Source organism: Penicillium waksmanii (assembly GCF_028829765.1).
Source record: "Penicillium waksmanii strain IBT 27052 chromosome Unknown utg000004l:1.0-5674109.0:1.0-5678898.0, whole genome shotgun sequence".
Classification (NCBI taxonomy): Eukaryota; Fungi; Ascomycota; class Eurotiomycetes; order Eurotiales; family Aspergillaceae; genus Penicillium; species Penicillium waksmanii.
Genome location: NW_026643251.1, coordinates 4,329,417 through 4,343,304, shown reverse-complemented (window position 1 = coordinate 4,343,304; position 13,888 = coordinate 4,329,417). Strand labels below are relative to the sequence as shown.

The 13,888-nt window shown below is 51.2% G+C and overlaps 5 protein-coding genes across 5 annotated transcripts; 3 read left to right on the top strand and 2 right to left on the bottom strand.

Annotated features, from left to right (window-relative positions):
- Window positions 1-912: 912 nt before the first annotated feature.
- On the top strand, window positions 913-2,664 carry N7481_004438 (origin of replication complex subunit 5 family protein; the record flags this gene model as incomplete). The annotated part of the gene is made up of 3 exons (XM_057263657.1): window positions 913-999; window positions 1,100-1,477; window positions 1,534-2,664. 3 exons carry the CDS (start codon window positions 913-915, stop codon window positions 2,662-2,664), a joined length of 1,596 nt encoding a protein of 531 aa, XP_057125318.1.
- Window positions 2,665-3,196: 532 nt separating this feature from the next.
- On the bottom strand, window positions 3,197-5,673 carry EifCb (translation initiation factor eIF3 core subunit b; the record flags this gene model as incomplete). Its single annotated transcript, XM_057263656.1, has 4 exons — window positions 3,197-3,625; window positions 3,717-5,250; window positions 5,331-5,523; window positions 5,601-5,673. The coding sequence occupies 4 exons, from the start codon at window positions 5,671-5,673 to the stop codon at window positions 3,197-3,199; spliced, it is 2,229 nt and encodes a 742-aa protein (XP_057125317.1).
- Window positions 5,674-6,245: 572 nt separating this feature from the next.
- N7481_004436 (SWIB/MDM2 domain protein) lies at window positions 6,246-7,355 on the top strand (the record flags this gene model as incomplete). The annotated part of the gene is made up of 5 exons (XM_057263655.1): window positions 6,246-6,252; window positions 6,333-6,469; window positions 6,565-7,008; window positions 7,066-7,119; window positions 7,170-7,355. 5 exons carry the CDS (start codon window positions 6,246-6,248, stop codon window positions 7,353-7,355), a joined length of 828 nt encoding a protein of 275 aa, XP_057125316.1.
- Window positions 7,356-7,997: 642 nt separating this feature from the next.
- On the top strand, window positions 7,998-10,470 carry N7481_004435 (E3 ubiquitin-protein ligase HEL2; the record flags this gene model as incomplete). The annotated part of the gene is made up of 3 exons (XM_057263654.1): window positions 7,998-8,414; window positions 8,516-8,754; window positions 8,811-10,470. 3 exons carry the CDS (start codon window positions 7,998-8,000, stop codon window positions 10,468-10,470), a joined length of 2,316 nt encoding a protein of 771 aa, XP_057125315.1.
- Window positions 10,471-10,718: 248 nt separating this feature from the next.
- Window positions 10,719-13,596, bottom strand: N7481_004434 (MutS family protein MSH4; the record flags this gene model as incomplete). Its single annotated transcript, XM_057263653.1, has 6 exons — window positions 10,719-12,155; window positions 12,197-12,268; window positions 12,333-12,452; window positions 12,500-12,649; window positions 12,698-13,057; window positions 13,120-13,596. The coding sequence occupies 6 exons, from the start codon at window positions 13,594-13,596 to the stop codon at window positions 10,719-10,721; spliced, it is 2,616 nt and encodes an 871-aa protein (XP_057125314.1).
- Between the last annotated feature and the right edge of the window lie 292 nt (window positions 13,597-13,888).

The window sequence follows — 13,888 nt, the reverse complement described above, 5'->3', positions numbered from 1 at the left end:
TTCATCTCTTTTTCGCCTGCATTTGCATACATCCCATGAAGCCGAAATGGCGCGATGCAGTCTGCATTGGAGCAGCTTAAGCTCCACCACTCCTCCTTTCCCCGACATTTGTACTTTTCCCACTCCCAGTTTCGTTGTCCCTTTCCTATCTCATTCTCCTTTTTTCTTCCCCCAATGGCACCTGCAAGCCCCGAGAAAGACTCCTGGCAATCGGATCTCTCCAGTTATTCCTTGTGTCCCCCCCCCCCCCCACGAACAACCGAATCTCTTCCATACTGCTCGGCGGCGTATGCGCATTGCAAGGGCCATTTCAATTCCCGTCCATGTGTTCACTCATCATTTTGCCCATTCTCCCCTGTAACTTGCGTTCTGATTTTCATATGCATCTCGTGTGCTGGTACGGGATCGAATACCGCAAACGATGCCTTCTTCCTGCATGGGAGGAGTGGCATGTTTGTGGCGTTCTTGTGAATTTTATATCGTGGGGAATGACACAGAAACTGTTGGGATTTGCTGCACCTGGGATTTTATATGCTAGGAGTGGTGAGCTCATGGTATCTTGGTTGGTTCCTGTTGGCTTGATTTTCGGCCGCGATATTGAATTCTGCCCTATCTTTCACATTCTGCATGTTTGTAATTTAGTCCACGAAATCTATTCTTATCCAAGTTTTGTATTAATTGATTCCTGATTGTAGTACTCTACTCTATTCCTATCAATTTCGGACAAATGCCCAAATAAATCCCTGCGTCCTGTAAATTTTATGCAAGGCATTGCTCCTCCCCCCCTCGACGACGCGACGCGAGAACACGTGACTGGACAGGGATCGGAGCTGCAGATCCAGGAACTCCGCATATCTCGGCCAGCTGGGTACTCTCGATTAACAACTGAAAGGAAGCGGCAAACCGGCACATATGCAGCCAGTCGATGTTGCGCGCTCATTGAGCGCTCAATGGCCATGCCGAGAAGTTCAGGCGCAGCAGCTTGCTACCTTGTTCAATGTAGGTGCTTTTCATATCCCCACGAGCGATAGGTCGTTTGTGATGCACTTGCAAAACAGCGTTGAAAGAGATATGCTTATGGTTGACTTGTGTCCTATAGCCTCATCTTCCTAGCCCGCCGACCTTAGTTGTCCATGGCATTTCAGCAACTTGCAAATCCACAATTATCCGCGGAGTCCTCTCTACACTCGAAGTACCGCACGCCGTTGTCCGAAGCAGCGAGTGTATCACTGGACGGCATCTTCTCACTAAGATTCTTTGGAACACTCTTGAGGCCCTGGGTCAAAAGGATGAATGGGAGAAATTTGGAAAGGGGCGGTGTGAGCATGTCAGTTCACTCGCAGTATTGCTGGAGGAGTGCCTTGCAACACGAACTGCGGAGAAACGAGGGAAATTTGTACTGGTGCTGGATGAGATTGATAGGCAAAGAGAGGCACCACCCACTCTACTGTCGGCATTGGCCCGACTTGGGGAAATTGTGAGTTCAAGGCCGAAAAAGGCTTGGGAGCGATGCAATACTGATAACTTCGATAGATCCCCTCGCTCTGCGTTGTTCTGGTCCTCAGCTCGACTCCTCGACCTATGTTTCTTCAGAATACAGCAGTTCCGCATATCAGCTTCCCTCCGTACACACGCAAAGAGGCCATCGAAATCCTCCTGGCATCCCCAGTGCCCACTGTGGAAGGCTTGCTCGACGAATCATCATATCATATCTACCCTCATTTTGTCTCTACCGTCTATGATACCCTGATTGGACCAACCGTTGGGTCCATCCCAACTTTCCGAGCCATCTGCCAGCGACTGTGGCCACAATTTATGGCTCCTGTTGTCCACGGCGAGGCAGCGCCTGGCGGGGGCACGGATTGGGACTTTGCGCGATTAGTAGTGAAGAACAGAGTACTTTTCCGCCATCAAGGAGAATCGGCTCTGGTGCATCGAATTGTTCCAGAGGAATCTGCGGCTTCAAGCAAAACGATTCGCACGCCCTTTGCACCCAAAGCAGCCTCTTCAGCCCTGCCTCACTTGCCATATTTCTCTACCTTAATCTTGACTTCGGCATACCTGGCATCTCACACTCCACAACGACTGGACACGATCTTTTTCTCGAAATTCTCATCTTCTTCGCTATCTGCTCGCAATAAACGCGCTCACCATCGACGCCGTTTGAAGGTTCTTTCCCAAGCCCAGGCCGAGGAGCGACAAGCAGCCAATGATCCTTCAACGCCAAACAAAAAGGGCAAGCGATCGAAGACCCGAATCACGAAGTCTACTCTCTCGTCGGCCTTTGCAACATCCTCGGCCACTACTTCGGCCACTGGCGGCGGTGGAGGAATCACCGGTCCATCCACCATCCTCACAGCCCGGCCATTCCCATTAGAACGTCTTCTGGCCGTCTACCATGCCGTCGATCCGAATCCACCAGCTAATCCAATTCACACCCCTGCAGTCGCGGATCAGATCTATGCCGAACTAGCTACGCTACGTCGGCTGCGCCTAGTGGTTCCAGCTTCGGGCCACCATGGCGGGGCCAGTATGGGCAGTGGAAATACAAGCGCGGATGCAGGAGAGAAGTGGTGCGTCAATGTCTCGGGTGACTGGATCGGCGAATTGGCTAAGGGAATCGGTGTTGAAGTTGGAGAATGGCTGGCCGGTGGACTGGACTAGTTATTGGTTCTCCGACTGGGGTTCTTTTTGTTTACATTGCGCGGTGTTTCCTTATGCATACGGCTCTTCATATCGGTTTCTAGTTTACATATCGCATCGCTGATGTCGACCAATTATATACCCGTTCTCTTTCCACTCTGTGTACAGGTAGCCACTGCGGTGTCGTATTACATCTTTATAGCACGCTGGCCCGCTAATTGATTTCAGGTTACGAGGCATAATACGGATGTTCGCTACTGGCAGAAACGATCACTTTTCTGTACGCACTTTTCTGTACGAGGAGGATCTATGTGTCTTCCAAAATTGAAGTATGAAAACGACTTATTCGTAGGCATTTCTCATGCTTATCCACATTGCACATCAAGAGCTTAGTCCGACGGGGGCACGGCTCACTCTATCGATTTTTGTGAAACCCCCCTAACCAAAGAAAACGGGGATAGACAACCGGGTCGAGCGCAGAGGACGCCGGCGGGAAAAAAAGGAAAAGAGAAAAAGAAACACATTATATGCGAAAGAAAAAGGTAGAAGTCGTTCAACCGATAACCTCCTCGGTCTCCTCGATGATTTCCTCGACAATCTCCTCGACCACAGCCTCGCCTTCGTCCGAGCCGCCGATGGGTGCATCCCGAGCGTGCTTGGGCGAGTCGGCGTCCTCGGGAAGACCGAAGACATCTTTCTCCTCTGCTTGAATCTCCTTCTCCCGGCGAATCCAGGCGACCCACTCGCTGAGAACACGCTTGCGTGTCTCGACAACTGCCGTGTTGGCAATATCGACGGCATACTTGTCCTCCTCGTCGAACTCCTTGGAGTACTCGCGCAGATTCTTGCGCACCTGCTTCTGCTCCTCCTTGCTGAGGAAGGTAGGGGGGCGCGGCCGCCAAATGAACTGCTTGAACTTTTCGGTGGGGTTTTCGGAAAGGGTATTTCCGGAGAAAGTGTGAAGGTTCCAGCCGTTTTCCATCTAATATATAGTTAGCACTCAAAAATGCCGAATAGCAACAAAAGATAGAGAGAGAGAAATAATTCGAATCAAACTCAAGGGGATAGCTTACTGAGTGAGTCCACACGCTAGCGCTGGTGACGACGTAGCGACCAGTAGAGTCCCACTGGACGTCGGTCACACCGTAGTGCTCAACGGTCTTCATCAACTGAAGGTTGGCAGCAAGATCCTTCTCGGCCTCAACCTTCTCACCCTCGAAGTCCATGTCGTAGAAGTCCAGGTCGAAGCTGGACTGGGAGTGGACAGTGGCGACGATAACAAAACGTCCCTTGGGTGACCAGTAGATACCGTTGCTGGTCTTCTTCTCGACAGTTCGCACAAGCTTGAAGTTGCCGGCGGTGCTGCCCTTCTTCTCCGTAGCAAAGAAGGAAACACCAGTCCTGGGCCCAACGGCGGCACCGGCAGGGGCCTCGCCAGTAGTGATGAGAACGAAGCGGGATCCATTGGGCTCCCAGGCGAAGTTGATAACAGTGTCCTTAAGACTGTCAACAACCTCAACGGGAACGCCCTTCTCCTTCACGCGGAAAATTTCGAGGTTGGTGGCCATGGACTTCTTGGACTTGGAGTGACGGTCGACCTTGACACAAACGTAGGCACCCTGGGATTGCCAGTGCAACTTAACATCGGAGACATTGAACAGGTTACGGGTACGGACAATTTCCTTGGAGGGAACGCTCATCATCGCCACACGAGCAGGGTTGCTGCCAATCTCGGGGGTCCAGAAGCAGAGGAGCTGTTCGTACTGCTTGACACCCTCACGGGTGACGGTGGCGGGTGACCACTCGAAGTCGCTGACACCTTCAATCTTGACCGATGTACGGCCTACCAGGTTCATTTTGGGTACCTCGTAAATTGAGAGAGACTGACCCTGGAGCATACGGGCAACGTACTTCTCATCCGCAGACCACTTGAAAGCGGGCCACTGGACCTTCTTCTTGGGCGCAACATCCTCCTCACCGGTGGGAGGGGCAGCCAGATCGTGGGAAACAAAAGACCGGAGGGGCTTGCCAGACTCAATATCCCAGACGATGATGTTCTTTCCATCCTCCTCGTTGGTCAGGATGGGCTGACCCTCCTCGACCTGGATCGGGCGAGCCGACCATGTCGTCAAGTAGCCCTCAAGAGGCGAGAATTCAATAAGTTGGACGAAGGGGTGAGGGAATTGCTTTTGCTTGGAGAAAGAGGCGCCGCCCCAAAGCTGGACACCCTGGGGGTGGACGGAGGCGAGGAAGGTACCCTTGGGGGACCACTGGACGAAAAGTTGTGTCCAGTGTGCGCGGTCGACGACGTTCTCTGGTTGGTTGGACTTGTTGTTCCAGAACACGCCTACCTTGTCGTTGCGGTAGAGGGCGAACTGGTCGCGAGCGCTGGAATCGCCCATCCACGAGCGCAGGTGCTCCTTCTCCTTGAAAGGCTCAACCGGCGGGGCCTGGTACTCCTCGTCGACACGACCTTCCCGGCCATAGCGCTCGATATCCATCAATTTGTTCACGGCGAGAGTGTGCTTCTTGTCGAGGGGGACGCCGTGCAGCTGCTTGACGGCGGCGACGGCTTGTTCGGGGGTTTCATACTCGACGAAGGCGAATCTGCAATAGATAAAAAAGGAAGGTATTAATGATATGTTCATCCAAGTGGGTCAAATCGGCTAGTGGCTTCCTATACGCACCCTTCGGACATGCCCTTGTCGCTGACGGGCATGAAAACAGCATCTTCGGAGGTGTTGCCCACGGTGTTGAGTTTTCTCAATAAGAACTTGATGAGCTTCTGTTTGCTGTCCTCGGGCACAACGGGGAGGCCATCGATAACGACGAATGTATCCAGGCCCTCATCGGCTTTGACTTCGAATTGCGCTTTGAGATCTGCCCGCCAATAATTAGATTCCGGGAGGGGCATTTAAAGGGAAAGATTGGAGATTTGAAGATTTGTGGGCACGCACCGGAGAAATCAATCTCCTCCTCCTCCTCTTCGTGGAGATCCTGCTCGGACAGTTGTTCGAAACTGGGCGCCATGTTGGGTCGTGGGATAGGGCGGCCGTTTAAAGAGTGCTAATCCGTGATCAAAATTTTGATGGGAACAAATCAGGCCCTGTGGGCTCTGTCGCTGTGGGTCACATGACCCTAGTGGTCAGGTGACCGGGTGCTGTCGCTGGGCGGGTACTGGCTGGCGCTTGCGGGGTGTATAAACTAGTAGTAGTATAACTATACCTAGGCATTTGATATTTTTATGAGGTGTTGGTTTCTACTTGATCAATTGTTATTCCTATCCCTTTTGTGGGTGTGTGCATCCTCTGCTCCACCATTGGTTCTACCCATTGTGGTTGTTTCGCCCTTTGATCCTTTGATCCTTGGATTCTCTTATTAGTTGCCTTTCTGCGCTTCTGCCGGCCCGTCCTTCCCCCGCCGCCCTTAAGCGCCAGTGCGACTATACCCACCACCTGACAAGTACCTGGTTGCGCCATCCAGACTCCCCCAAACGCCCAACCTACCGATCGGAGCTCCAAAGCTACGTTTCGTGACCGATTCGTATCTCAATCAACACTCTCCTCCATTCTACAGACGAGATCGACCGATCGACCGGCAGCATGTCGCGTATGTTACCTCGGTCTGCTTCCGGCTTCAACGACCGGCTTTCTCCAATCTGTTCATCCTTCTCTGACCTGGCGCAATAGTATCTTCCGAGCTGCGCGACCAGTATACGGACATCATTGACTCCATTCTGGGCAAAAGCGATCTGAATACCATCTCCGAGAAGCGGATTCGCAAAGGGCTCCAGGATGCCGTCGGCTATGATCTCACTCCGCAAAAGGTCCGTTTTTTCGCGTTGGTCGCGTTGCTCTTTTTCAGCTGCGAAAACCTGTTTCGATTGATCGCGGAGCTTCAGCTAACACTCTGGTATACTAGGTGGCGATCAAGGAGCTCATTATGCAACGATTCGACATCTTCGCAGCGAAGAATGGCGTCGCGGAGTCACCCGAGAAGACCACAGCTAGCAATGGTCACCGAGGGGACTCTGCGTCTGCAGTACCTTCCCCTCCCCCTTCATCTTCTCCCGTGAAGCGACAAGCAGATAGCGAAGAGGCTTCCGATCTAAGTGGCGCCTCTCCCCCTCCCAAGAAGCGCAAGCCAGACACCGACGTTGACGCCGATGCTGAGTTTGCCGCGAAGCTACAGGCCGAAGAGAACCTGCGCGCAAGACCCACAAGGGGAGGCAGTAATCGACGTGCAGCTCCCACCAAGAAGAAGAGCAAGGCTAAGACCTCTAAGAGGGTCAAGGCAGAGGATGACTCCGATATCGAATCGGGATCAGACACCAAAAAGGAGGTCAACCGTACTGGCGGATTTCACGTAAGCTGGACTTCAACTCACTTTGGTGTACTCTTGATTTCTAACAGGTTCCTTTAGAAACCCCTCAACCTATCGCCTGCATTGTCTTCCCTGCTAGGTGGAGAGTTGACGGTTAGTGCTTTCGTATTCTCTTTCCCTTCCTTTGCTGATATTTTGAATAGCTTTCTCGCCCCCAGACGGTTAAGAAGGTTTGGCAATACATTCGTGAGAACGAGCTGCAGGACCCTGCCGACCGCCGCCAGATCCGATGTGACGAACCGATGCGCGCTGTCTTCAAGCAAGACCGAGTCCACATGTTTACGATGACCAAGATTCTCAATCAGAACTTGTATAACCCGGATGAATAATCTTCGTCCCCGAATCGCATGACAAAGACCGCTGCCCATACAGTGTCCGGTCTCCATCTACCCTAACGAATCTCCTGTTTATTCTCCTACCCATTCTCTCATTTGTTTTTGCGATGCATGGGGATGCTGGCGTGACAACCTTGTCTTTTTTTCTCTCTTTTTTTTTGTCTGATAAGATTTCTCTTGCCGCTGTTGGCGGCACTTTTGTTTACCATTTGCTATCCAAGATTTTGCTATTTGCGCTCCAGCGGGAGTTGGTGCCGCCGCCGAGTGGTGATCATCGTTCAACATTGCATCTATGAACTTCCATCTCCTTCTTGTCTTTTCGTCTTTTATTTTCCATGGTGAATAGCACTTGTGCTCTTTGAGGCCACAGAAAATATGCAGAAATTTCAATTGAAAACCAGTCTTTTCGTTGTTAGTAGTACTAGTAGTTATAATTAACTATATAGTTATACTCGTACGGTACGTACCTCCACAGCTGCTCTCAAAACGGCGCCGCGGAAGATCAGTCAGCGCCGGCATCTCACTTTTTCCCCCATTCCCCCCACCAACCCACAATCGCGCAGCGAACTCCCCCGGATCTCAAGTCTCGGTCATTGTCACCTCATTTCTGCGTTAAATTCGATTCGAGGCTCTGCCATGGCTGACAACCCACCGACCGGTCCCCGCTCATCAAACCGCGGTCGCGGTAGTGGTCGCCGTCGCGGCCGCGGAGGGGCACCTCCCGGCCGCTCGGAAGCCCAACATAACTCAGGAGATGGAGCTGGGAAGACATACAAATCTCGTGGCCGGGGCGGCAAACCCCCCGGGGACCGCAACAAGCAAGAAAGTGACGAGGGGCAGCAGAATAACGAAGCGCAACCAGCGGCTACCGCGACAGTGGGAACGAAACAAGTTGCCGCAGCCACAGATGATGCTGACGATGGAGAGGTTTGTTTTATCTGCGCCTCAGCTGTTGAACATACGTCGGTTTCGCCTTGCAACCATCGCACTTGTCATATCTGTGCGCTTCGCCTCCGTGCGCTGTATAAAAATAAGGCTTGTGCTCACTGTCGGGTAAGTGGACCTTGCTTTGGCTCGGCGAGGACCCTTAGAGATCCTCATAGCCCCCCTTGACTGTCCATGGATCGTATTGGCTAACTTCATCTTACATATAGACCGAATCTGCCTTCGTGATATTTACCGACGATCCCGTCCGACGTTTTGAGGAATTTGACAAGAACGATTTTGCTCGGACCGATGACAATCTTGGAATTCAGTACGAAAAAGACGACATTTTTGAAGACACTGTGCTCTTATTACGGTACAACTGCCCTGATGAGGATTGCGATGTGGCCTGTTTGGGCTGGCCTGACTTGCATCGCCATGTTAAGAGCAAGCATAGTAAGGTGATGTGGTGCGTACAGATTGGTTTCGATGTCGGTCTTGCTTCAGCTACTAATGAACCTGCAGTGACCTGTGTACTCGAAACAAAAAGGTTTTTACACACGAACATACCCTTTTTACCCCCGCAGAATTGCGGAAACATGAGAAGCACGGAGATGACAAGCCAGGTGCAATCGACCAGAGTGGCTTCAAGGGACACCCAGAATGTGGTTTCTGTCGCCAACGATTTTATGGCGACGACGAACTTTATACCCATTGCAGAGATAAGCACGAAAGATGCCACATCTGTGACCGCCGCTCTTCACACCGGCAACAGCAGTACTATGTCGATTATAATGCACTCGAGGGCCATTTCGAAAAAGATCATTTCTTGTGCCTTGATCCAGAATGTATGGAAAAGAAGTTCATGGTTTTCGAGTCTCAAATGGATCTGAAGGGACACCAGCTCGAGGCGCATCCGAATGGAGTTTCGAAGGATATTCGCCGCGATGCACGGTTGGTTGACCTCAGCGAATTTGACCTCCGCAGTCCTTACCAGGCACAGCAGCGGCAGCGACGCGGAGCTGGCCGTGGCCGTGACCCCAATGCCGAGCCTCTGCCCATGACGAGTGCCCAGCCATTGCGCCGGGATCAGTTGGCCTACCAGCGCCAAATGGAGATACAGAGCGCCCAATCAGTCTCAACGCGTAGCTTTGGCGGGCAGCTAACTCGCAATGAGACGCAAACCGTGCGAGCTCCACCTCGATCAGCGGGCTCTACCCCGGCCCCGAATGCCTCGCGCTCTGCCCCTCCAGCGGCCGAGCTCGAGAACCTAACTCTGGCTGCTACTTCTGAGCCACTGAGCTCTCAAGACCAGGCACGTCGGCTGCGCCACACTGCCGTGATAGAGCGGGCGTCGAATCTGCTGCACAATGATACTACCAAGCTCGCTGAATTCCGCGGCAGGGTTTCCGATTACCGTACATCCTCTATAACACCCATAGAGTTGATTGATGCTTTCTTCTCTCTGTTTGACACCTCGAGCTCCGAACTAGGCAAGCTTATAAAAGAGTTGGCCGAAATTTATGAAGAAGAATCAAAACGCAGCCGCCTCCTACAGGCTTGGAACGACTGGCGTGCCATAAACGAGGACTATCCCGCTTTACCAGGACCTGGGGGGTTGTTGCCAGGCATGTCTCCCAGTACTGTGAACACTGGTGGCTCGCGCGTTTTACGACTCAAACATTCCACTGCCAAGTCTTCACGCTCCGCAGTTGGCAGAAGTGGTGCCATGCCATCATCCTCCTCATCCGCAAATTCTTTCCCCCCCCTCTCTGCGGCTGCCGGACCTTCGTCTTCTCGCCGCAACGGTGCTGCCGCCTCCACTCCGTGGGCATCAGCCGCCCCCCCGATGCATCTTGCTCGCCCCAGTGCCCCCAGTGCCGCCAGTCGCTCATCCTCGTCGACTCCCACTAGCTCCGCACGCAAGCCTGCTCCCAGTGGGACAGATGCTTTCCCTTCTCTCCCTGCTGCTGCGAAGCCCAATGTCATGATGGCTGGTAAGACCCGCGGCTACCGTCGCTGGGATGAGCACCGTGGCCCGGCTCCTACTGCCTGGGGATCTAACCCATCATCCGGTGCTGCTACTCCCGCCGAGCAATCAGAATTTGACTTTGAAGACGAGCAAGGCGACGGGAAAAAAGGCAAGAAGAAGAAGGGCAAGCAGACCCTTATACATTTCGGTTAATATAGACCGCTCTTCATGTTCATGTATGTACTCCAAAATAGTCACCGTACAAATGTTAGCGCCTGTGTTTTTGCTCTGCAATAGCTGCTGGTCTGAATAAATTCAATATAATATCTATTGTGTTAAAGGCTATAATCTGAATCGGTAAAGTATAGTCCTGGAGGAAATAACCGATTCCACAAACCATATCGATAGTTATCCATGGCCGAATTATCTGAAGTTGCCCAGGCAGAGAATTCCGCCCTTAATTAAACCAGCACAACGCTTTCATTATCTGAGTTTGCCGATTCCGATTCCGAATTAATAATAATGGTTTTAATCGTGGATGATCTCTTGCTCGGGGATTGACGACTTGTAGTAGTATTCGTCTTGAATGATTCGCTTTCCAAATCCTCCTCGGAGACAACAGGTGGACCATCAAGCTTCACACCCTCACTATAGGCATCACTATCCAGTTCAAGAGTAGCCATACTTGTTGAAAAGCCATCTTGCAGCTTGATCATCCAGCGACGCAGTGAGTCATCATCCATTGTACTGTTTCGAGCAATTAGAAGCTGTTCACGTAAGGAAAGTAATAGCCTCCGCTTTTTGGCAATGACAACTGTACGTGAGTTACAGTTTCGTTGACGGGCGAGCTGATCTAATGTCCCAGAGACACTTTCTGCAACTTGCAAGACTGCGGGTGGGAGATCGACTAGCTTTGCGAGGGCTAGGCCATACCGGCGATCGGGGACTGGGCCTTTGCCTATCTGATAGAGCATTGTCATTTTGGATGCATCATCTGAGATGTTCGCCGCGAGATGTAGGTTGATGACCCCACTGCGTTCGGAAAGAATGCGAGCTAAATCGTGGAAATGGGTCGCAAACCATACTATAGTGTGACTCGCAAGAAGGGCCTCAGCAAGGGCAACAGCAATCGCGAGCCCATCTGTGGTACTTGTCCCACGGCCCAATTCGTCGACGAGCACCATTCCCCGAGGTTGAATATTACGCAGGATGAATGCCATCTCGCGCATTTCCGCCGCAAAGCTCGAAACATTGGCGTCGAGGTCGTCGCTCGTTGCGACACGCGCAAAGAGCTGGTGAACGATCGGAAATGAAGCGTATTGAGCTGGTACAAAGCAACCTATCTGGGCCATCACTGTCATAAGCGCTAGTGAGCGGATGTATGTTGATTTGCCGCTCATATTGCAACCGGTGATGATTTGAAACCGTGTCTGGGGTGTTGCATATGCATCATTGGGAATGAACTTGCCAGAGTGGATTCGCTCACGAATTGGATGCCGTCCAGCTTTAATGGCTAACCTGACTGTCAATTCTGGGCGAATGTAGTCGTAGCTAGTTGCCAGCTGAACAAAGGATGCTAACATGTCTAACATGGCGATTGCCTCGCTTACTCGGAACAACTCTGCGACCATACTGCAAACCTCACGAAGAAGATCCTGGATTGTCTGGTCGCTCATGCTGATGACTTCATTGTGAGCATCTGTAATTTTTTGGTTGAGCTTGACAAGATCCAGTGTTTGGCATTCGGTCCTGTTCTTCTTGCGGTAGACGTTGATGAATTCTTCGGGCAGTGCTTCGAAATGGTCACTCTGGATACAGATATAATACTGGCGAGGCGTATCATATCTGAGATCAAGCGTCATATCATAAGCTTCTTGGAGTTTGTCAGAAAAAAAATGCTGCGAGACTTAGTGGAGCGCTTGCCTGCTAGCCTTTCTACGAGTTCCGTCGCATCTGAATTTGCTTCCTTGTAGGTTTGTCTGGCCACGTCAAGAAGACTGTTGACGCCTGCCTATATTGAGTCTGTTAGGCACTGAATTTTATGGATAAATATGGCTCTGCCGGATAAAACCGACCTTCACACAGTAAGTTCTCTGGTTCCGAAGGTCTAGTGGCTTGCTTTGGTATGTCACGCTCTCGTTCAAGGTTTCTGCCATGAGCTGTTCAAGTGCGCGATGCTTTTCCGGGGAGCATAACTGATTTCATTAGCTGGGAGCAAGCTCAACGATCACAGGTGCTAGACCTCGCGAATTTCAAGCAGAATATCATTCTGTGCTGCGCCCAATGCCTGATATATGTTTTTGATCGAAGAAACGTAGGACTTGAGCATAATAACGTTGTTGACTGACTGTTCCACATACTGAACAGTTTGCTTGGTTGGCACCAGGATGATCTAGATCGTTAGTAACAACATAATTCACGGTTTATAGAGTTAACACACCGAACTCAGGATCCGATCGGAATCGATGCACCCTTTCAGTGCTTGCCGAACAGATACAAACATATCTTCCTTTGTCGACAAGTCCTCGACTGCATTGTACCGCGCTGTGAGCTTGACCCGTTCTGTGGATGGTTGTAGAATACTTGAGCGTAACAGTCTGGCGCCCATTGGAGTAAGGCACTCATTCAATAGTCCGTATAGACTGTCTCGGGATTTCGTATTGTGGAGATTTTGAACCAGCTCGAGGGATACGACCGTCGCCAGGTCTATAGTCATAGATCCCTGTGACGGTTCAAACTTGATGCGGAGGGAATGGGAGACGAAAGCACGCTCAAGTTCCATTTCAACATACTTCAGAGCCTGTATAGTAGAGATAAGCACAGGCCCAGTCCGACTTGAAAGAAAATCCAATGGGAACATACCGCGGCAAAGCAACAAGCGGCAAAGTAGTTGCTATTGAGAATCACTTTGAGAGAATCCACCTCGTCCCGGAATGCCAGCCGGTCAAGGAACTCGTGACCTGTTTTGTCCGACCAGTATTTGCGATCAGCGAAGGTGAAAATGGGATCAGGCAAGTTTTCTTGAAGAATATAGCAAAGTTTGGATTTTTTGGCGGTATTCATAAACAGGATCTCGTTGGGCTCAAAGACGCCGATCTTGGTGACTGTCTTTTCGTAGATCTGACTATCGCAAATCTGACAGAGAACAACTTCAGCTGTAGCCAAGTTGATGAAAGCCAAGCCCACGGTTGATGAGACACCTCGAGATTCGCTGACAGCACATATGATGTCCTGGCCTGCAACGCTAGTCGCCGTTGCGGTGGGTCGAGCCTTGGGGTGTCTGCTCGCAGATTTGGATGTCAATGGCACAAAGGAGCCGGAAGAAGAGATCCGCGACATGATTCTCGATGATGGATGGGAAGAAGATGGCATGGTGTTGGCAAGTGAGATGGAGGTGAATGGGAATGGAATTCGAAGAAACTTGGAATTTCTTTGGGGCCTGCCCGCTCATTAAACAAAAACAACAACACGCTGGCAGCTGCCTGCTTTACATCGTCTTGCACGCTACACATTTTCTATCGCATTCAAAACCTACGACAAGCTGAAACTTAGATAATGTTGCGTCCTATCTCGATACTTGATTGATTTTTCTTTCTATCGTTGCCTTGCGCCATATGCAAGATGGTTCTCT